The sequence below is a fragment of the Octopus sinensis genome, linkage group LG22 (genome assembly GCF_006345805.1).
Source record: "Octopus sinensis linkage group LG22, ASM634580v1, whole genome shotgun sequence".
NCBI lineage: Eukaryota > Metazoa > Mollusca > Cephalopoda > Octopoda > Octopodidae > Octopus > Octopus sinensis.
In genome coordinates, this window is record NC_043018.1 from 8925289 (window position 1) to 8950288 (window position 25000).

The 25000-nt window shown below is 39.4% G+C and overlaps 1 protein-coding gene across 2 annotated transcripts in view; it reads left to right on the forward strand.

Annotated features, from left to right (window-relative positions):
- LOC115223226 (dual specificity protein kinase splA) overlaps positions 1–25000 on the forward strand; it is a 108620-nt gene that overhangs the window by 65561 nt on the left and 18059 nt on the right. For both annotated transcript variants that reach the window (XM_029793709.2, XM_029793710.2), the window contains exons 2-3: positions 3703–3859; positions 6402–6581. In XM_029793709.2, coding sequence (XP_029649569.1) covers positions 3703–3859; positions 6402–6581 — 337 coding nt within the window. The remainder of the gene's footprint in view (positions 1–3702; positions 3860–6401; positions 6582–25000) is intronic.

The window sequence follows — 25000 nt, forward strand, 5'->3', positions numbered from 1 at the left end:
TATATGTGTATTATCTTTTCACATGACCTCTCTGAACCAACAAAATTGCCAATCCTGTATTTGTCTGTCTATTGTTCTGTCTACATATCTATCTATCTATCTATCTCTATCCCCCCCTCTCTCTCTATCTATCTATCTATCTATCTATCTCTCCCCCCTCCATCTATCTATTTATCCCCCTCTCTCTTTATCTATCTATCTATCTATCTATCTATCTATCTATCTATCTATCTATCTATCTATCCCCCTCTCTCCATATATCTATCTATCTATCTATCTATCTATCTATTCCCCCCTCCATCCATCTATCTATCTATCCCCCCCTCTCTCTCTCCATCTACATATCTATCTATCTTCCTACCTACCCACCTACTTATCTATCTGAGATTCTCTCTCTCTCTCTCACACACACACACACATACATACATACATGTGTGTGCGTATGTAATATTATGTTCTTCTTTTCACCTGTGATGTTCATCTTTCTGATAACCTCACCTGATTGGCAGTTATGGGTGCAGTGCATACAGATGTGTCTTTGGTTGGTAAGAGGTGCAATCGGGGCTATCATGCCTCTACTTGTTATCTATGTCCAGTTCAACATTTGTTGTTGTTTGTTTGTCTTTTTAAAATCTTCATGAGAACACAATGGCTGAATAATAACGTAACAGGATATTTCAACCCAGGTTGACGTCATTCCTAAATGTTTTACAAGACAACACTTTACTTTAGATTCCATTTAATCTTAGTTACTGGAATATTACTATGTACACTATCAGTTTCTAATACTACCACAATAATAATAATAATAATAATAATGATAGCTGTTTATCTTGATTTGAGATCACCATGTTGTGCACATATGGTTGTGATGCATGTGCCAAGTGTACCCTTATCAGACAGGTAGTCATGATGGGTATACTGGGATTCGTATATTTTACCCCAGTGTCACTTTGATGGCATGCACTGCTCTCTCACTCATTAATAATAATAATAATAATAATAATAAAGCTTTCTACTAAAAGCACAAAGCCTGGGATTTCAGTGGAGGTAGTAAGTCGATTAAATTGACGCCAGTACGCAACTGGTACTTATTTTATCAACACTGAAAGATTGAAAGGCAAAGTTGCCCTTGGCAGAATTTGAACTCAGAATGTAGTGGTGAACGAAATGCCTCTAAGCATTTTGCCTGGCATGCTAATGACTCTGCCAGCTCTCCACCTTAATAATAATAACAATAATAATAATCCTTTCTATTATAGGCACAAGACCTGAAATTACATTGACCCCAGGGCTCAACTGGTACTTAATTTATTGATCCTGAAAGTCTGAAAACAAAGTTGAGCTCTGGAATTTGAACTTAGAACATAAGGGCAGATGAAATGTCACTAACCATTTCACCCAGCATCCTAACGATTCTGGCAGCTCACCATCTTAAAATAATAATAATGGTAATCATTTAACATCTGTTTTCCTTGCTGGCATGGGTTGGATGGATTGACAGGAGCCAACAAGCTGGAGGCTCCATTCATCTGTTTTGGCATGGTTATCCCAGGCTCCATTTGTCTGTTTTGGCATTGTTTCTATGACTGGATGTCCTTCCTAATGCCATCTACTTTACAGTACTGTGTGCTTTTTACATGGCACCAGCACAGATGCTCAAATTTTGACACCAGGCCAGCAACTTCGGGAGACAGGATAAGTCGATTACATCGACCCCAGTGCTCAACTGGTATTTATTTTATCGACCCTGAAAGGATGAAAGGCAAAGACAACCCCAGCAGCATTTGAACTCAGAATGTAAAGTTGGAAAAAATACTGCTAAGCAATTTTCTTTGGACTCACCACAGAAGTAGTAGTAGTAGCAGTAGCAGTAGTAACAACAACAATAATAATGGTTTCAAATTTTGGTACCGGACCAGCATGTTTTAAGGGCAAGGGGCTAGTTGATTACGTTGATCTCAGTACTTGATTGGTACTTCTTTTCTACTATAGTCACAAGGTTTGAAATTTATGGGAAGGGAACTAATTGATTAGAACAGCCCTCAGTGTTCAACTAGGGTTTATTCCATTAACCCCAAAGAGACGAAACGCAAAGTTAACCTTGGCAGGATTTGAACTCCAAAGTTAAAGACAGACGAAATGTCACTAAGCATTTTGTCTGGCATTCTAACAATTCTGGCAGCTTGCCGCCTTAATAATAATAATAATAATAATAATAATAATAATAATTCTTCTCATTATCATTATGTAATCTACTAGTCCCCTACCCCAAATTTCAGGCTTTGTGCCTTTCGTAGAAAGGACTACTAGTAGTAGTAGTAGAATAAGAACAAGGACATTGGCATTATCTCTCCGTCACAATAAACATTAAGTTACGCTCGATTTTTCCTTTAAAACGGAAATATCTCTTCTCGGGACTCCGACGGAAACACAAAACATTTTAGGACGATTGGTCCAAGGGAAGTAACTCAAATATTTTGAATAAATTCGGAAGATTTACGTCCCTTCGTTCGCGGTTTTTTTTTTTAGTTTTGTATTTTGGTTCTTGTTTTCTTTTAAAACTGTTCCATTTGTTTCAGTGATGGGGTTGGATGCTGCTTTCAACGGTTTATAGGCAGTTATATCGATCCTAGAATCTATACAGCTGCGCGTATTTCTTCCACATCAAGAAACTAAAAAGCAGGTCTGACCCAGATCTTTTGCTTAGCGTCAAAATATTTAAAATATTTAACATTAAAAAGTTAACAATGAATATACCATCAGGAAAATAAAACCATATTAGATATTGACTAAAGTTATTTTAATTATTTCTTTTATTAGAGTGGATAATTAGGTCTATTCCAATCTTATTTGACCTCATCAGCAATGCATAGATTTCACTGTAATTACAAAAACTGTCATGAGACAGTTTTAAGTGAATTCATGATACCAAACACTGTTTGAGGTAAATAAATAGAATTGTTTAAAAAATTACTCAGAATCGCCCTCAAGGGATAAAAATCAATAGTCATCACTCCTTTCCTGTTTTATCTTAGCTTTGTGACTGAGTTATTGAATGGACAGTCTCACCTCTTAAGAATCACCCATACTTCACTGAAATTATTTTGCCAAAGATTTTTAAAGGCAAATTTAGTGTTGCTTTCACTAGTTGCTTTCAATCTGTTTGAGTTTGTTGTACAAGAGATTAAGTTACCATATTACTGGCACATTTTATATGGAAAGTTAAAAGAAATAGCTGAAAAACACCTGTTTTAATATTAGAAATTTACAAGGCTTAGGAGTACCCAAATGCTCCTTTGTGGGGCACCATTTCAGTGCCTTTGCATTTTATTCAATACTGTCCACTGTTCAAGACTTTTGGAATTTCCCTGCCATGACTTGGATATATAATCCATCCACCCAACCCAATTTTCTCCACCCTTACCTCGTCCTCTCTTTTCTGTTTTTATCTTTTATTTTTTGTTTTTACACTTTTAAAATTATATTTCTTTACTGTTTTTTTTTTTGTTTTTACACTTTTAAAATTATATTTCTTTACTGTTTTTTTTTTTGTTTTTACACTTTTTAAAATTATATTTCTTTACTGTTTTTTTTTGTTTTTACACTTTTTAAATTATTTTTCTTTACTGTTTTTTTTATTTTTCTTTTTTTTTTTTTACATTTCCTACTAAACCTTGATATCATCCTTTCTGACTTCAGGATCACTTGTACAAGCTGCGCAACATAGCTCGCCTGAAAACATTTAGTATAAATTACAAACCATGGAGACTAAAATACTTCATTTTAAAGAAAAAAGATGACCACCTCATGCTGGAATATTATGATCGACAACCGACGCCAAAGAGGACCCCTAAAAGTAAGACAGCATTTACCATATTCTTTAATGCACACACACATACAGTTGTTGGTGAATTGGGCTTCTTATTTGTAACCTTAACAATATGTTTAAAGTGATTGTGTGAGTAGAGGGAGGAAGGTTCTTCTTGTTGCCTTCTCTGTGGAGGCAAAAAAATAAGCGTTAGGGAATCTGTGGTGTTCATTCCTTTTCCAAGAGTATTTTTTAATCTAAGTTAAGTCTTTCTACCTAATCTTTCGGGGGGGGGGGATTTAGAAAAGGAGAAACTGCATAGGATCCTGTTGAATAGCTTGTGCATTCCAGCTGTGACCATCCTGTCTTTTTTTGTGTCTGGTGTAGTGTCTCATCAACTACATTCAGTTTCCAGCACATCCATTTCTGAAGATGGTAGGATGTGATATGAAGGAGCGATTTGGGGAGGAAGGATTGGACAAAGTGGTTAGTACAGGGACTGGGATGTGGTAGTGGTGGTGGTGGTGGGACAGGAGGAGAAGGACGATGAGGATGAGAGACTGGTAAACTTAGGAATTATCTTAGTGGAGGTGGTCCCTGATCAGCTCCTACCTCAGAAGAACAGAGGCCATTGTAATTGTGGGAGAGGAGACAGAGAATGGACCCAGCACAACTTTGGGTCCAGATGTTGAAGTGTGCCTGTGATTTTACTTCAGTCAGTTGAGTGACCCATCACTGGAATGTCGTCTAGAATGTCTGTGGATGAAGAAGCAGCAGCAGTACCACCACCACCACCCTTCCAGATGTGGGAGCAACATTGCATTGTGGGTCCCGTCTGAACTTTCTAATGTTTCAGTTATTGAGGTGGTGGTGAGGTGGGGATGATGAAGAGAAAAAGGGTCAGTCGTTGGGATTTGGTTAAAGGATGAGTTTATTGCAAAGAGCTATCCTCAGGAATAGGGAAGCCTGACATATGGAGTAATCACAAGAACCCTAGTTGGGAGCTGCTCATGTTAAAGCATGATAATATTTCCTTGATACAAATAGTGCTTGTGTGTGTGTGTGTGTGTGTGTTTTGTTGTTGAAAGTGAGAAAATTTGGTTTATCTTCACCATCGGAGAATATGTTTGTGGTCTGTGGTCATAGAATCACCGAACATTCTGGTGTCTTGGTTGTTACATATAAAAAACGAAGAACATCTTGTTTAATATAATTAGTCCTCTCCTATATACGCCACTAGAAAAGCCAGGAGGGTTCTGGTTGGAACATCTTTAATTATCACTTTTTAAAGTTGTTTCTACAGATTTTCTATAGAAATTAGGGCCAGCACTAATTTGTTACAACTTTTGGCATTAGAAAGGGCTTCCAGCCACAGGAATCATGCTACAACAGACAATTGAAGTCTGGACAGCTCCATGTCAAACCGTCCAACCCATGCCAGCATGGAAAGCAGATGTTAGACAATGATATTTCATATATGGATATGTATAGGAAACAAATTATTGCTGGCTCTAAGTTTTATTGAAAGTCTGAATACTGGTGAGGTATAATAATAATAATAATGAAATTATTGTATACAGTGCTCAGGTGCACCACAACTTGTCAGAAAGTGCATATAAAGCATATGCAGTAATGTACAAACGTCTGGGAAGTGAACAGTGTATGAGTCAGATACATGCTTGCGTGTGTATGGAGGGGAGAAAATCAGGTGTAGTGTTGGCGAATCTCAGGAAGCATGGAAGTTTTGAAGGATGCAGTGCTCCGACAACTAACAACTGATGTCGGCAGTTTGTTCCATACTTCAGCAACTCTCAGCGTGAAAAAATGTTCCCGAAAGTCATGGGAGCTGTGCTGTTTTCTGACTTAGTAAACATGTCCACGGGTGTTAGACGGGTGGAGTTTGAAAAGGTGCTCAGAGTTATTGTTTGTATGATGGTTGATAATTTTATGGGTACTGTATTGACTTAAGCCTTTAATGTACCTGGTAGTATATTATGGTTGCAATGTGGCAGATGCTGGTGTTACGTAACTGGCATCCATGCCGGTGGCACATAAAAAGGCACCATTTGAGCATTGGGTCGTCAATGTTACATAACTGGTACCTGAGCTGGTGACATGTAGAAAGACACCATTTGAATGTTGGCTGATGCTGGTGTCACATAACTGGCACCTGTGCTGATGGCACATAAAAGCACTGTTGGAGCTTTTGGCGTTAGGAATGGTATCCAGTAGTAGAGATCATGCCAGATCAGACTGGAGTCTGGTGCAGCCCCTCAGCTTTCCAGCCCTGGTCAAACCGTCCAACCCATGCCAGCATGGACAATGGAAATTAAATGATGATGATGAATGAAATATGGTGTCCTAACCAGCAATTAATCTTTGATTATAGTCCTGCTTGATTAGATCTAACCTGGTGGAATTACTACAACTGATTTGCCTTTCATCCTTTCAGGGTCAATTAGACACTGGGGTCGATGTTATCAACTTAATCCGTTTGTCTGCCCTTGTTTGTCACCTCTGTGTTTAGCCCCTTGTGGGCAGTAAAGAAATAGGAATTAATACAACTGATTTTTTTCTCTTGCCTTTGCAGTGCAACTGTTACTACACAAATACCGTGTGGAGAAGATTACCAATTCTAAGAATCGTGCTTATGTTTTCGAAATCACCACACCTGAGCGAAGGCTTTGCCTCTCAGCCAATGAACAGCGATCTATGGATATGTTTGTGTTCTTTCTACAAATTCAACGCAAACTAATACGAGAATTAACAGGTGAGTTAATTAGCACATCTTTACTTAAACACTTTAATTGGATATTTTTTTTTTAAATTTATTCTACATACTTTCTTCCATTTCCTCTCAATTTCGTCTTCCTCTTCTTCTCCTTGAATACTTGTCTTTTTCTTTCTTTCTTTATTTCTTCCCCACCATCTCCATATGCATTTACACATGGACATCTGCATGTGTGTATGTGTTTGTGTGATAAACACAAGGCCTGGATCATGTGGTTCTGCATCCAAATGCACCATGAACACTCACTGCAGAGGATGCAAACAGTGCCAGTGGGGAAACGTACATAGGGAACAAATTGTACAAATCACATGTTGTGTGTATCCTACATTTTCCTACATGTGGTCTCATCATCATCATCATTTAACGTCCATTTTCCATGCTAGCATGGGTTGGATGGTTCGACCAGGGTCTGGGAAGCCAGGAGGCTGCACCAGGCTCCAGTCTGATTTGGCAGTGTTTCTACAGCTGGATGCCCTTCCTAATGCCAACCACTCCGAGAGTGTAGTGGGTGCTTTTTATGTGCCACCGGCACAGGGGCCAGAGCAGGCTGGCGAATGGCCACGATCGGTTGGTGCTTTTACATGTCACCAACACGGACGCCAGTCAGGCGGATTATGAAAAATAGCAAATCATAATTGGTAACACTTCCAAATAGGGAACAAATGGTACAAATGACATGTTGTGTGTATCCTACATTTTCCTACATGTGGTCTGTATATCATTATTGGTAATACTACCAAATAGGGAAAAAATGGTATAAATGACATGTTGTGTGCATCCTACATTTTCCTACATGTGGTTTGTATATCATAATTGGTAACTACCAAATAGGGAACATATGGTACAAATGACATGTTGTGTGCATCCTACATTTTCCTACATGTGGTTTGTATATCATAATTGGTAACTACCAAATAGGGAACATATGGTACAAATGACATGTTGTGTGCATCCTACATTTTCCTACATGTGGTTTGTATATCATAATTGGTAACTACCAAATAGGGAACATATGGTACAAATGACATGTTGTGTGCATCCTACATTTTCCTACATGTGGTTTGTATATCATAATTGGTAACTACCAAATAGGGAACATATGGTACAAATGACATGTTGTGTGCATCCTACATTTTCCTACATGTGGTCTGTATATCATAATTGGTAACACTACCAAGTAAATTGGTAGCTGCGCCACTTTACTGAATGTAAACTTGTTAATGATACACTATATGAACTCTGAATTCACCAGTAGCAGTTTTACATCTAACTGTATGCATAGAAAATGCATATGTACAAAAGGGTACCCAAAAGTAACCAGAAACATTCTCTGTGGGACAAGCCCGTTGCAGTTCAGGCCTCTGCTTCTAGGAGCCACTTGGTGCAACTCTCAGCATCTGCACATATAGTCCTACTGCCATGTGGTGCATCTTTGCTTTGCAGTGCTTCTCTTCTGTTCGTCGATTTTTACGATGGCTGAAATGAAGGAACTGCATACTTTCCGAGAAATTCAATTTTCTGCCGGGGAAAACGGCACTCAAAACAGTTGTCATGCTTTTAACAGCTTACAAGGATGCTGCCATGAGCAAAACACAAATTTGTGAGTGGATTTCACGCTTTAGGGATGGTCACTTGTTGCTTGAGGACCAACCTCGTTCAGGGCAATCGTTGACCTCCTGAATAAATGAATGAAAACATCATGATAATTCTTGAACTGATTTTGGAGGACCGTCACCAAACAATTGACAAACTTGTTGCTATGACTGGTGTATCCTGGAGCTCCTGCCAACAAATTTTGAGCAAGGAATTGTGAATGAAAAGAGTTGCAGTAAAATTAGTACCTTGTTCGCTCGTGGAAGATCAAAAGCATTCATGGTTGAATGCATATCACGAATTGAAAGAACATTTGGAAGTTGATCCGAACCTTTTTTTTAAACGCCATCACTGGTGATGAAAGCTGCTGCTATGGAATTTGCAGATGTGGAAGCGGTGGAGAAAAGCGACGAAGGAGTTAAAAGGCATCACTTTACAAGAATTCCAGCACTGCTTCTAACAGTAGAAAATGTGTCTGGACCGATGCATTGCTTCAAATAGAGAAGAATTCTTTGATGGGGATAGGAGTGTAAACATGTAAAACTTAAGTGAATGAAATAATATTCTTTTCTAATCTAGGCACAAGGCCCAAAATTTTGGGGTAGGTTGGGGGCCAGTCGATTAGATTGGCCCCGGTATACAACTGGTACTTAATTTATCGACCGCGAAAGGATGAAAGGTAAAGTCGACCTCAGTGGAATTTCAACTCAGAACGTAGAGACAGATGGAATTCCAGTTTCTTTTGGGTATCCCCTCATATGTGTACAATCATATACCCAAATATGAATGTGTGTGTGTGTGTGTGTGTGATAAAAGTATGCCTGCTAAAGTCATTTACAAGTAACTTCATCTTATTTGATGTGATTATTATTATTATTATTATTATTTGACCAGGCTCCCGTGGCTTTTATGGGTTTTTCCACGTGAGACCTTTTCTTTTTTTTTCGAAGCGTCTCCTCTATCGGGAGTTTTTCGTTGTTAAAATTTTTGATTGTTAAAACTGCTTTTTACTCGTTTTTTTTTCTTTCGTAAAACGGACAAAACCCTTTGTAACCTTTCGCCCTGTTTTTGTCCCCTTATGTTTTCCAATGATATTTGTCAGCCTTTGTGGCCAATAAAAAGAATTAATTAATTATTATTATTATTATTATTATTAGGCATATTTCAAGATAATCTATAATAATGTATAATGCTTATAATCTCATTCACTTCTCTTTCTCTCTTTCTTTCTCTCCTTCTCTCTCTCCAACTCACCCGTGTTCTCTCGGCTCTCCTTAAATTAACTCTTCACTGGTCTTGCCTTCAGTCAACTAATCTGGTGAGTTCCAAACACCTTGCCTCACTAACGCTGCTTTTGGTTTTTACGTTTGTTGTTGTTGTTGTTTTTCTGTTGCTTTTGTTGTTGTTGTTATTGTTATTATTTAAGGTATAAGCTGGCAAGCAACATGCTTAGCGGCATTTCGTCTGTCTCTTTTATGTTCTGAGTTCAAATTCTGCCAAGGTCGACTTTGCCTTTCATCCTTTTGGGGTCGATAAAATAAATGCCACTTGGGTCAATGTAATTGACTTAACCCCCGCCCAGAAATTGCTGGCCTTGTGCCATTTTTATTATTATTATTATTATTATTATTATTATTATTATTATTATTATTATTAGTGTTAGTAGTATTAGTAGTAATGCGGCAAGCTGGCAGAATCATTAGCATGCCAGGCAAAAGCTTAGCAGCATTTTGTCCATCTTTACATTCTGAGTTCAAATTCTGCCAAGGATGATTTTGCCTTTCATCCTTTCAGGGTCAATAAAATAAGTATCAGTGACACACTGGAGTCGATGTAATCAGTTAGCCCCACTTCCCACTAAAATTTCAGACCCTGTGCTTTTATTAGAAAGAATTATTATTATTATTATTATTATTGAGTGAGAGAGCAGTGCATGCCATCAAAGTGACACTGGGGTAAAATATACAAAGCCCAGTATACCCATCATGACTACTCGTCTGATAAGGGTACACCAGGCACATGCATCACAACCATATGTGCATGACATGGTGATCTCATATCAAGATTAACAGTGCATGACCTTGCAGGTGGGCTCAGTTAGAATTTTCTTCAGGTTGAGTAGCCCATCCCGCTCAAAAGGTCCCTGAATAAGGGTTGTTTAAGGATGTTGAAAGAACCACCCATGTTTCCAGAGGTGAATTATTCAAACCCCAAAGAATCCCTCTCAACACATGGCTATGATGCTCCCCCACTACTTCTGCATGTGATCAGAGATGCACATATCGTCAGCCACTAAGGGACATGCTCAACTGGTTAAGGTCAAACAACTGACAAGCAAATCTGAGCTATTGAGCAGAATATTTGCTGTAGCCCATCTTTTATACCAAGACAAAACAATTTACATGATAACACTTCCAATCAGTTAAGATCAGAAGCCATGAGAGCCACTGGTATTATTATTATTATTATTCAGTAGTTTGTAAGGTAGCGAGCTGGCAGAATTGTTAGTGTGTCAGGCAAAAACCTTAACAGCATTTCATCCGTCTTTATGTTCTGAGTTCAAATTCCTATTTCCTTACTACCCACAAGGGGCTAAACACAGAGGGGACAAACAAGGACAGACAAACGGATTAAGTCGATTATATCGACCCCAGTGCGTAACTGGTACTTATTTAATTGACCCTGAAAGGATGAAAGGCAAAGCCGACCTTGGTGGAGTTTGAACTCAGAACGTAGCGGCAGACGAAATACCGCTAAGCATCTCGCCTGGCGTGCTAACGTTTCTGCCAGCTTGCCTCTGAGTTCAAATTCTGCTGAGGTTGACTTTGCCTTTCATCCTTTGAAGGTTGATAAATTAAGTACCACTGAAACACTGGGGGTCGATGTAATCGACTAGTCCCCTTCTCCCCGAAAATTCCAAGCTTTGTGCCTTTAGTAGAGAGGATTCTTATCCAGTCGTTATATTCCCATTGTTCTTTCACTGCAGGAGCGAGGCACAGTTCTGTTACATGTTGTTGAGTAATTGAAAATACTCTACATAATGTGTGTGTGTGTGTGTACAATGCCTTGTGGTGTTCTGTTGTGTGCTATGTGCAAATAACTGCCATACTGTTTTATTGCATATATCAATGGTCCCTTGGTGGTAGTAATACTTTCCCTGTATTACTGCTGTATTAGTAATTATATATAGTATAGTTAGTCCACCTTAATCTGTAAAGAGCACAGAGCCAGTTTCTCAGTTTCCCTTCTCTATATATATTCCTCACTGGATGGGACACTGGTCTGTTGCCGGAATGCTCACTTTTACCAGCTGAGTGGACTGGAGCAACATGAAATAATGTTTTGCTCAAGAATACAATGCATCGCTTGGTCCAGGAATTGAAACCACAATCTTATGATCATGAGTTCAATACCCTAACCATTAAGCCATGCACCTCCACTGCACATAAAGTATTATACATAGTTTTTTACTAAAGAGAATTAAAAAACAAACAAAATCATCTTATTTTCTCTCTTCAGCAACCGATAGACATTGGTTTTTCAGAGTTACCTCCCTTGCACGATTAAACCTCTTTTTATTAATTGACAAAATCTGTAAAGGAAACCAGGATTACAACAAATATATAGAATGAGATTGAGAAGGGGTTTATTTAAAACAATTTTTGTTTTTTTAGGGGTAGAGAAATTTGAAGGAAGGGTTGGGATTTTTTCAGAAATATTTATGACACAAGAAAAAAGGTGTAGAAATTCGAGATAAAAATAGGCTTAGTTTATTGAGAATTTACATCAACACTGGAGCATCCATTGTAATATTTTTGCAATAAAGCATACACACACACACACAACACACACACACACACACACACACTCACACTCACACACTCACTCATCATTTTAACGTCTACTTTTCCATGCCTGCATGGATCAGACGTGACTACATTGAGGCAGATATTTCTACAGCTGGATGCAGTTCCTAGTGCCGGTCCTCACCTGTTTCCAAGCAAGGTAAACAATCACTCGAGTCTATTGATCGATGAACAACCTCAACAAGCCTTTGGACAGCCCAGGGTTATATAGCAGAAGATACTTGCTCAAGTTCCACCCTGCTGAACTGAACTCAAGACCACATGGTTGGGAAGCAAACTTCTTATCACACAACCAAACTTCTGTGTATGTGTGTGTGTGTGTGTGTGTGTAATTTATAACACAAAACGGAATGAACAGGCTTTGATCCACATCATAACAACTGATTTGGTGCATTAGCACCAACTGTTCATTGCTGAATGTTTCACATATTATACATATTATCTGGTCATTAAGAATGAAATATCCAATATCCTTATGAACCAGGTTTGACATTCATTAACTCTAATGTTTTATCCTGACAATTCTTTGTTTTACAACATTGAAGAGTTACATCATCACTTTTCGAAATGCAATTCATGGTGTTTGATTATATTGAGAGTTTTCTCTTGTAAATCAATTTTTGTGAACCCATGGAGAGATACAAAATTTGTGTTGTTTATGAATATGAGTTCCGTTGTGGAACCAATGCATCCCAGACAGTTCGAAACATCAGTGAGATGTTTGGTGAAGATGTGGCAAAGGAGCGCACTGTACGTTGATGGTTTGAGACGTTCCGGTCTGGTGACTTTACTCTTGACAATCAGCCCTTTGGTAGACCTGAGACCAAGGTGGATAATGATGAACTGGAAACTGTAGTGGAAGCAGATACATCTCAAACTACGCTTGAGTTAGCAGCAAAGTTCGATTTGATTCCAACTATATTGGACCATTTGAAACAAATCAGCAAAGTAAAGAAGCTGGACAAGTGGGTACCACACAATCTGAATGAGCATCAAATGACATGTTGTCTTCAAACTTGCTGTTATGGCATAGAAGTGAAACATTTTTTAATCGTATTGTTACGTGTGGTGAAAAATGGATTCTTTTCAACAATAGCAAGTGTTCTGCATGGTGGTTGGATAGAGACAAAGTGCCAAAACACAATCCAAAAATAGAATATTCACCAAAAAAAGCTAATGATGTCTGTTTAAGTCTTCCAGTGCTGGTATCATCCACTACAGCTTTATGAGATGTGATAAATCAATTACAGAAGCTGTATACATCAACCAGTTGGATGAAATGATGAGGGAACTTGCAATTAAACAACCGAGATTGGTCAATTGAGACTGGACAATTCTCTTGCAAGACAATGCTTGACCACATGTTGCACAAAGAATGCTACTCAAGTTACAGGAACTGAACTTGGAAGTACTCTGTCATCCACCATATTCACCAGTTCTTGCCCCAACTGACTATCCCCCCGTTTTCCAGCCATTAGACAATTTTTTGCAAGGAAAAAACTTCAAATCTGAAGAAGATGCAAAAACAGCCTCTTGTAATTTCATCACCTCTTGCTCTCCAGAATTCTTTGCTGCCAGCATAAATAAGCTACCGATAAAATGGCAAAATTGTGTTGATAATTTAGGTGCATACTTTGATGAACTATATTGCTTTTTGTTGAGATAAAGTAAAAAAAAACTTTCAGTTCAAAATCGGACACATTTCATTCTTAATGACCTGATATTATATAAATATATAAATATAGTCCAGCAATGTCATCAGGTGAATTGCTTTGATCACAATTATTGGTACTACTGCTACCTTTTTCATCAACCACAACTGTTTAACCTCCCATGCTCACCTGTCATATCTATCGACTTTTCTTTCTTCCTTATCACATACCTTGTTGTCAGCTGGGCATACTATATCTATGATCCAGCATTGTTTGCTTTCTTTCTCAATTAACACCATGCCTGGTTTCCTAGTCTTTATCTCATGGTCGCACTGAATCATAAAATCCCATAGGATCTTTGCATTATCATTTTTGATGATGCTTTCAAGTTTCTGTTTGTGTTAAGGTGTCCAATTGACAATCCTTGCTATATTGTCATGACATCCCTTATATTCTCCCTGGGCTAGTGGTATACATTGACTGGTAATATGTCTTACGGTTTCACCATTTTGTCCACAAATTCTGCACTTATCACTTTCTGATGTGTTGTCTATTCTGTATTTGATGTAATTCATTCTTAGTGCTTGCTCTTGGGCAGCACAGATTAGATCCTCAGTTTCCAGTTTTAAATCACTTCTAGTCATCCATAGCCATCTTTTTTGTCTGTCTGTCTTATCTTCAACATCCCTATGAAATTGTCCATGCATTCTTTTCTTTACCCACCTATTTTCAGCTTCATTCATTCTCAAGTCCTTGTAGAGTGCTTTATTATTATTATTATTATTATTATTATTATTATTATTAAGGCTGCAAGCTGGCAGAATCGTTAGCATGCTGGGCTAAATACTTTGCAGCATTTCATCTGTCCTTACATTCTGAGTTCAAATTCTGCCGGGGTTGACTTTGCCTTCCATCCTTTTGGGGGTCAATAAAATAAGTACTGGTTGAACTCTGGGGTCAATGTAATCTACTTTCCCCTTCCCCAAACCTCCTGGCCTTGTGCCAAGATTTGAAACCATTATTATCAGTGTGGATGCATTGCCTAGTGGTTAGGGTGTTGCACTGGAGATCGCGAGATAATGGTTTCAGTTCCTAGACTGGGTGGTGTATTGTATTCTTGAGCAGAACACTTCACCTCGCATAGCTCTGCGGTCACTTTGACACCTAATGCATGAATCACTGTGCACCTGCTGGGGCAGTGTTGATTTAATGGAGGGAATGACCTAATGTATGATACGAACATTTGATCACAATAAACAAATCATTTGTGCAGATCATTCAGCAAAAGGCTGAACGCTCATTCGTCGTTTTTATTATTATCATAATATCAGAGCTCTCTTACAATGGCTGATATGGAGGGAGGAGTGAGAGAAAGAAGGGGAGAGTGGTGGGATTGGTAGCAGAGTATGGAACAGCCAGAGGAGTTAAAAGAGAAAGTGAAAGTAGACTGGAGATAAGTATACAAAATGCCTACAAAGCGTATAAATCAATCACAAATGCAATTTCTCTCTCTCTCTCTCTCTCTCTCTCTCACACACACACGCATTCAGTTACAAACACAATCACACAGCCACACACGTCAGATACAATTTAACCCATTCATACACGTGCAACCTCGTACCGCCCCACACACTCATATGCACTTACATTCCCCATTGTTCACAACGGACAAAGGCTTAACATACCACACCCCTACTCTTGCGCACCTAATAATAGAGGTCAGTAGCCCCTTGATAGTAAGTCAGAGAGAAAGTTGAGTAAGTACCACTGAGGTTCACTTGGTTACAGCTGTGGTCGTGTGGTAAAAAGTTTGCTTCTTTTGTGCATCTTCTATTTGCCATATTCGGAACGCCTTACTTCCCTGGGCATGGACACATTGAAACTCCGACGTCTGGCAGCTGACTTGGCAGACATCCATAAAATTATCAACCATCTTACAAACAATAACTCTGAGCACATTTTCAAACTCCAGACCATTCCTGGTTCTTTGATACAAACTTCCTGTTTCAAAGTGATCCAAATTTAAGCCTCCCATCAAAATTTCATGTCAGTTTATGTTCCAAACATCAGATTAAAAATGACAAAGTTATTTTTACCAATTCTTCATTATTTTGAAACTTAAGAGAATACCCTCCATCAGGCATTTGCCATATTCTGAATGCCTTACTTCCCTGGGCATGGACACGCTGAAACTCCGACGTCTGGCAGCTGACTTGGCAGACACCCATAAAATTATCAACCATCTTACAAACAATAACTCTGAGCACCTTTTCAAACTCCACCTGTCTAACACCCGTGGACATGTTTACAAAGTCAGAAAGCAGCACAGCTCCCACGACTTTAGAAAACATTTTTTCACACTGAGAGTTGCTGAAGCATGGAACAAACTGCCGGCATCAGTTGTTAGTTGTTGGAGCACTGCATCCTTCAAAACTTCCATGCTTCCTGAGATTCGCCAACACTACACCTGATTTCCTCCCCTCCATACACATGCAAGCATGTATCTGACTCATACACTGTTCACTTCCCAGACATTTGTACATTACTGCATATACTTTATACGCACTTTCTGACAAGTTGTGGTGCACCTGTGAACTGTATACAATAATTGCATTGTTAGTATTATTATTATTATTATTTTAAAGTCTTAGACCAATCAAAGCCTTGTAAGTGGATTTGTTAAACAGAAACTGTAAGAAGCCTGTTGTGTGTGTGTGTGTGTGTGTGTGTGTATGTATGTGTGTGTGTGTATAATGTACATGTGAATAATACACAGGTATGGCTGTGTGGTAAGACACTTGCCGAAGGTACCATACAGTGGTCTGATTTGAATTTTTTCTTCTTTGGAATGAAGAGCAAGCCTTCTTCTAAACATACTCTCAATTTTGGTCAACTTGCGCTGCAGGGTCTCGGAGGAGATAGTGTTAGTTAAAGGCTATCAAATCTGCCACACACAGACAACTTCAGCTCTTGTTTGTGGCATACATTAACGACATAGATGCCAATTTAAAGAATGCCACAGTATTGAAATATGCAGACGACATCAAGCTGTACCTTGAAATCAAGAGGACAGATCCTGATGTCTACAACTCTTTCCTGCAATCAGACCTAGACACAATGCAGCAATGGATCACAGACTGGCAACTGAAACTGGCTGTGGACAAGTGTACCACCATGCATTTTGGGAGAAAAAACCCTGCGTTCACATACTCCCTCCACAACACTGATATCAAGAATCCTCTTGCGAGCGTGACCTAGGCATCACTGTCAGCAGTGATCTGCGTTGGTCAAAGCATATCTCTAAGATTGTCAGGAAGGCCGAGGGTGTCTTGGCATCACTCAGCAGGTCTTTTGTTAGCCGCTCTCCAGCCATCTATTTAAAACTGTATACAGCTATGGTACGACCACACTTGGAATTCGCATCATCAGTTTGGAACCCCTATCTTGCACAGAACATTGACCTCCTGGAATCTGTCCAGAGACGTGCAACCAAACGCATACCCTCCATCAGACACCTACCATATTCTGAGCGCCTTGTTTCCCTGGGCATGGATTCACTGAAGCTCCGGCGTTTGGCGACGGACTTGGTAAACACCCACAAAGTTATCAACCACCTCACCAACAACAACACTGAACACCTTTTTGACCTCCATGTGTCTAACACACGTGGACATGCCTACAAAGTCAGAAAACAATACAGCTCCCATGACTTTCGGAAACATTTTTTCACGCTCAGAGTTGCTGAAGCATGGAATAAACTGCCTGCGTCAGTTGTTGACTGCCATGACACTGCATCTTTTAAGGCCCTCATGCTTTCCGAAATCCGCCGAAACTTCACCTGATTATATATACACTTTAGATGAGTTGTAGTGCACCTGAGCACTGTACACAATTATTATTATTATTATTATTATTATTATATATAGAGAGATATAAAACCACTTCTATTTCCTTCCCCTTCTCCCCACCAAACTGATATCCACCCTTGACCACCTCTCCACCTTGGTCCATTATTCATTACATTCACCTCCACCCCCAGTAACCAGCTGTCACTCTCCTTTAACATTCTCTCAAACCATTCACCCTTCACCTTCCTCTGTCCCTATTCTTTCTTAGACTCACCTTTATTGTACCTTCAGAGTACACTCTGAAACCTCGTCACCACTGCCACCACCATTGCCTTTCCAGCTGCTCCCATCCACCCTTATATAATGTGGGGTAACCATATATCGCCTCTACAGTGAGACACCTGTTCCTGTCCCTCTGTTATACTTCAACTTGGCATAAATCCACCTCCCCCTCAGTACTATGCTTCTCTTGGGTGAGGGTCCTTGTCTTGGGAGTTGCTTGGGGACATCACTGGTATCATTGTTATAGAAAAAAAGCACCTGGTACCCAGTCTTCCAGCTTGTCGGATCCTGTCAAATCATCCAACCCATGCCAGCATGGAAAAAGAGACGTTAAATGATGATGATATACTGATAGACACTTGCTTATTCATGCAGATGTACACACACACACACACACACACAGGGATGCATTCACACAGGCAGAAACATTAGCACACCGGACGAAATGCTTAGTCGTATTTCGTCTGCCATTACATTCTGAGTCCAAATTCCGCCGAGGTCGACTTTGCCTTTCATCCTTTCGAGGTCGATAAATTAAGTACCAGTTACGCACTGGGGTCGATGTAATCGACTTAATTCGTTTGTTTGTCCTTGTTTGTCCCCTCTATATTTAGCCCCTTGTGGGTAGTAAAGAAACATATCTTCTGGGTATCTGTGTAGTACACACAATGCTCTCAGTACTCTGAAGAAAGGCTGAAAGAATCTAACCTGACGTACATGCAAAGCGATATGCACAAGATACATTAAAAAGAACAAATGTCTTTTTACTAATATCCTTTAAAGACTTTTGCAGGACCTTCAAGACCAGTGGGAGGAAGAGGGGAAGGTGCTAAGTAACTTATTTGTTTAACCCTTTTGCATTCGGGTTTCTCTGTTAAATGTAATGCTTATTTATTCATATTGATATGAATTAGTCATGCATTATCTCATAGCTTCAAGTTTCCAATGATATGATTGTTTGTTTTTACAATAACATTATAAGGTGAGATGTTGGGTCTGGCCAGTTTGAAGATAAAACATACAGATTGTTTTGGCCAGATATGACCCTTTTAACCCTTTAGTGTTCAGATTACTCTGTTAAATGTAATACTTTTTCACTCAAATTGTTTTGGATTAATCCTGGATTATCTTACAGCTTTGGGGTTTCAATGATGTGATTGTTTATTTTTAGAATGGCATTGTAGGTTAGGTGTGAGAAGCTAGATATCACCAGTTTGAATGTAAAACATGTAGAATATATTGGGCCAGATTTGGCCAGTTTAAACACTAAAGGGTTAAATCCTTAAGTGTTAATTCCTGTAATTACCTTAACTGGATGTCAGTGCTGATGAGTGAGGCCTGTCCAATTAGTAGTGCAACCTTGAAGGGCCTTTGTAAGGGTACTACTTCCACTAGAACCTGCTGACAAATTGTGGTGGATCTACACAAGGAATGGTGCCCATAGCATGTCAAGTTATTGAGTTAGCTTCAGAATAAAAACTTGGTTTAAATGATTCTGATGGGACAAATTCTGCCAAGAGCAACCGAGTGTCAGGTGCTATCATTAAAACAGGTGATGGATTAGGTTTACGCTTCTTTGTTTAAAAAAATACCTACATGCAATGCTTGTACCTGCAAACAGTCCCCAGTAAATTCATTACAGGTAATAACACCACACTAGGTACACCACCTGCAATTCTATTACAAAGTGATTTTGTGGTAAACCAACTGCATGACACCAGTACCTTCCGCCACTGCAATTTTACTTGGATTGATGGGTCTTCTTGTCAAGCATGACATAATTCCAAAGGTCTCAGTCATTCATCATTGCCTTTGTAAGGTCCCACACTCAAAAGGTAATTTTCACATGCCACTGGTGTTGGCTATTTTGCTTCCATGAGGTGCTTTTTATGTACCACCAGCAAGGGTACCAGTTACGTGACACCAGTATCGGCCATGACTATAATTTCACTTAGCTTGGTGGGTCTTCTCAAGCACAGCGTATTGCCAAAGGTCTTGGTCACCAGTCATTGCCTCTGTGAGGCCCAAAGTTCGAAGTTCCCAGGGGTTGCCTGTCTTAAATTCCTCTGTTATTGCCTGGAGGACTATGATGAACAAGAGGGGGCTGAGGACCGATCCTTGGTGAACCCCTACTTGCATCCTGAGTGAACCCACCCATTACACTTTTGGAGTGGTTAGCATTAGGAAGGGCATCCAACCGTAGAAGCCATGCCAAATGAGACTGGAGTCTGGTGCAACCTTCCAGCTTGCCAGCCCTGGTCAAACTGTCCAACCCATGCCAGCATGGACAACGGACTTTAAATGATGATGATGATAATGTTTATACTGGATCATACAGGTTTATACTGGTTTATACAGGTGCAGGCAGGGCTACGTGGTTTAGAAGTTTGCTTTCCAACCACACAGTTTTGAGCTCATGGTACTTTAGGCAAGAGTCTTCAATTACATCCCTGGCCTAAGCAATTCCTTCTGATTGGGTTTCATAGACAGTGCTGGTGACACGTAAAAGCACCATTCGAGCGTAGTAGTTACTAGCGTCACCTGACTGGCGTCCATGTCGATGACACGTAAAAGCACCAACCGATCATAGCCGTTTGCCACCCTGCGCTGGCTCCTGTGTCGGTGGCACATAAAAAACACCCACTACACTCATGGAGTGGTTGGCGTTAGGAAGGGCATCCAGCCGTAGAAACTCTGCCAAATCAGACTGGAGCCTGGTGCAGCCTCCATGGCTTACCAGACCCCGGTCGAACCATCCAACCCACGCTAGCATGGAAAACAGACGTTTGATGATGATGATGATTTTGTGTGTGTATGTGTGTGTGTGTGTGTGTGCTCCCTCTCGTCTTGACATAGGATGGTAAATTTTAAACAAGTGTCACTGTTGTATAAGCAGTTTCCAATTTTCTTCAGGAGCATGTCTGGTCATGGGGGGAGGGGAAATATTACAATGCTTGGATGCAGGTGTGAGTTGGCAACAGGAAGGGCATCCAGCTGTAGAAAATCTAGCTCAATGAAATTCCATCTGGCCCATGCAAGCATGGAGAAGTGGGTGTTAAAATGACGATGGTGATGGCTACAAGACTAAATAAACACTTGCACTTCCCATGACCTCACAGTAGAGACAATACTTTCAATTACAACTCCTATAAGAAAACATTTCAGTTTGATGACAAAGTAACTTCTCTTTGTTCACACTACTTACTACAAAAATATAACAATGTGGCCTTAATTTTAATTATGTTTTAATTTGATCTCATGAGAAAATAATGGCGAATAATAAAACGTTAATGGATCAGTTTATTTAGTGACAGGAAATGAGTGACAAGTATTTCTAGGAAGACTCATCTTTTTTTGGTTTGCATGACACAAACCATAGTGACAATTCTAAAGGAAGGTGGGGAGTGTGTGTGTGTGTGTGTGTGTGTGTGTGTGTGTGTGTGTGTGTGTGTGTGTGTGTGTGTGTAAGTATGTTAAGATAATGTTATCATTGGTATGTATAACCCATAAGGCGGTGAGCTGGCAGAAACGTTAGCACACCGGGTGAAATGCCTAGCGGTATTTCGTCTGCTGTTACGTTCTCAGTTCAAATTCCGCTGAGGTTGACTTTGCCTTTCATCCTTTCGGGGTCGATAAATTAAGTACCAGTTACGCACTGGGGTCGACTTAATCCGTTTGTCTGTCCTTCTTTGTCCACTCTATGTTTAGCCCCTTGTGGGTAATAAAGAAACGGGTATGTATAACCCAAGGAACCTCTTCCGTTCCAGCCTTTCTCTCTCATACTTCACCTCCTCTCAGTTCCTTTTTCTCCCCACATAAGGTTTCCTCTCACCCTCTCTGTTCAGGGTTTGTAGTCTTGGAAAATTCATGGTGATCTCACTGGCGCTGGTGTCACAATAAAGTGTGCCCAGTGCAATCTGTAAACTGGCCAGTGTAGGGAGGGCAATCCAGCCACAGAAACCCCTTCCGAAGAAGACCCTTGAGCATGATGCAGCCTTTGGTCTCACTGGATCCTATGAAACCATCCAACCCATGCCACCATGGAGCACAGACATTAAATAATGGTGATGATGATAATGTTTTTTTTTGTGAAATTACATATCCAAACAATTTAACATTTAATTAAAAGATTACTCAACACATTTTAGTAGAAAACCAGTTTGTATCAGTCAAACTTTTTCCTTTTGCATAAAAGGAAAACAAAACTTGACAGTAACTTCAAAGTTTTAGCTTTGTAACACTGCACATTACAATTCAAGACAAAAGGACAATAATATAAGGTATTGAGTCCTACCTGCAAAAAGACAATAAATATAAGGTATTGAGTCCTACCTGCAAAGAGACAATAAATATAAAGTATTGAGTCCTACCTGCAAAGAGACAATAAATATAAGGTATTGAGTCCTACCTGCAAAGGGACAATAAATATAAGGTATTGAGTCCTACCTGCAAAGGGACAATAAATATAAGGTATTGAGTCCTACCTGCAAAGGGACAATAAATATAAGGTATTGAGTCCTACCTGCAAAGGGACAATAAATATAAGGTATTGAGTCCTACCTGCAAAGGGACAATAAATATAAGGTATTGAGTCCTACCTGCAAAGGAACAATAAATATAAGGTATTGAGTCCTACCTGCCCACCCACCCCGTCATTAAATATTCGGTGGTTATTCTTAAACTAATTAAGTGTGAATAGGGGCCTGTCATATATATATATATATTTATATCATCATCATCGTTTAACGTCCGCTTTCCATGCTAGCATGGGTTGGACGGTTCAACTGGGGTCTGGGAAGCCAGAAGGCTGCACCAGGCCCAGTCTGATCTGGCAGTGTTTCTACAGCTGGATGCCCTTCCTAACGCCAACCACTCCGTGAGTGTAGCGGGTGCTTTTTACGTGCCACCAGCATGGAGACCAGACGAAGCTGGCAACGGCCATGGTTGGATGGTGCTTTTTACGTGCCACCGGTACGGAAGCCAGTCAGGGCGGTGCTGGCTATGGCCACGTTCAGATGGTTCTCTTACGTGCCACCAGCACTGGTATCACAGCTACAAATTCCATTGATGTTGATAGATTACGATTTTGATGAATCTTCAGATTTTAACATGCTAGACCACTGGTTTTAAATTGATATTAATCAAATTAATATTCAATTTTTCACCTTTATTTTAAATATATTTATATGTATATAGGTGCAGGCATGGCTGTAGTAAAAAGTTTGCTTCCCAACCACATGGTTCCAGGTTCAGTCCCACATCGTACATGTACATCACACATGTACACCCCTAAAAAATTTCAGTAAAATTGCTATTACTGTGATAATATCAAAGGAAATCAAATGAAATTTATACTGAATATAATATATTATACATGCAAACATTATACAAATTTGGAACACAAAACAATGACCATTTTCAAAGATACGAATGGAATATTAATTTTCAAACTTTACAAAAATATGTACACCCTAAAGGAAATTTGCTATATTCAATATTCCATCCACTTTTTTACTAAATTCAGATATTGCTGATAATTTCAATTCTAATAAATTATTTCTCCTGGCATTTTTGCATCGGTTATTATTATTGCATTTGCAGGAATTCTGATTAGTGTACCATTGTGAAAATCTTCATTGTGATTAAAATGGCACCAAAAGGGAAAGAATTGTCTGAAGATTTGAAGAAAATTATTTTCAATTTGCACAAGAATGGTTTCAGATGCAAATTAATTAGCTAACGAATGCACATTAGCATAAACACAGTTGACAAAGTAAATCAGAAGAACAAAGCTACTGGACGGCCAAGCAATAAACATCGTCCAAGTCATCCTTCTAGTTTGACTGTGCAGGATATTCGCCATATCCAACATTGTGTGATGGATGACGAGGGTTGTACCTCTTCATCTTTGGCCCAAGAAGTATCTTCTGTTTGTGGAAAGAATGTATCCACTCAAACAGTTCACCAATTGCTGATGACGAGAAAATTCTAAATGAATCAACTCAGAAATTGGGACCGATCTGATAATAACGAAATTTTTTTAGAAATTTCTATCGGCTTGCTTTCGAGATTTGTGCTTATAGTGATAAATTATATGGTTTTGGACGATTAAGTCTATTTTGGCATATTTGGCATTGAAATTTTCTTTCTTTTGCCCTTGTTTATAAGTTGTTTATAAATTTAGCCTTTAAAGGTATTTTTTTAATATGCTGGCCATTGATAGAATTTTTTCGAAAATTTTATCCTATATTAGATGATATATATATATATATATATCACATCATCATTTAGCGTCCATTTGTCCATGCTGGCATGGGTTCAACGGTTTAACCAGGACTGGTAAGCTGTTGGGCTGCACCAGGGTCCAGTCTGATTTGGCATGGTTTCTACGGCTGGATGCCCTTCCTAACACCAACCACTCTGAGAGTATAACAAGTGCTTTTACATTCCACCGGCACGGGTGCCATATGCGTGACACCAGCATGCTTTTACATGCTAATTTGCATGACATCAGTATCTGCCATGACTGCGTTTTTGCTTGGTTCGTTGGGTCTTCTTCTCAAGCACATCATAATGCCAAAGGTCTTGGTCATTGCCACCGTGGGCCCAACACTCGAAAGGAACTCAGCCACTTTGCCTCCGTGAGGCCTAATGCCCAACGTTTGTATACTATTAGGTATTTTAATCTAAATATATCTTAGACCATTAACTTTTTTAATACCAGGAACATCATCTCATCATTTTCGTTCAGCATCTGTTTTCCATGCTAGCATGGGTTGGACGGTTCAACTGGGGTCTGGGAAGCCAGAAGGCTGCTCCAGGCTCCAGTCTGATCTGGCAATGTTTCTACGGCTGGATGCCCTTCCTAACACCAACCACTCCGTGAGTGTAGTGGGTGCTTTTTACGTGCCACCAGCACAGGTGCCAGACGAGGCTGGCAAACAGCCATGATCGGATGGTGCTTTATACGTAATATTTAAAAAAATATTTTTTAAAAAAACCCATGGCGAAATAAGAAATATCCCTTTCGTTGTTTATTAAAAAAATACATGCTATTATAATAACAATCCGCTATTTATTTGTTGGTAAATAGCAAAATAATATATTTAGAATACTTTATCTTCTCTAGTCAAATAGCAAATAATAATATTGATTAC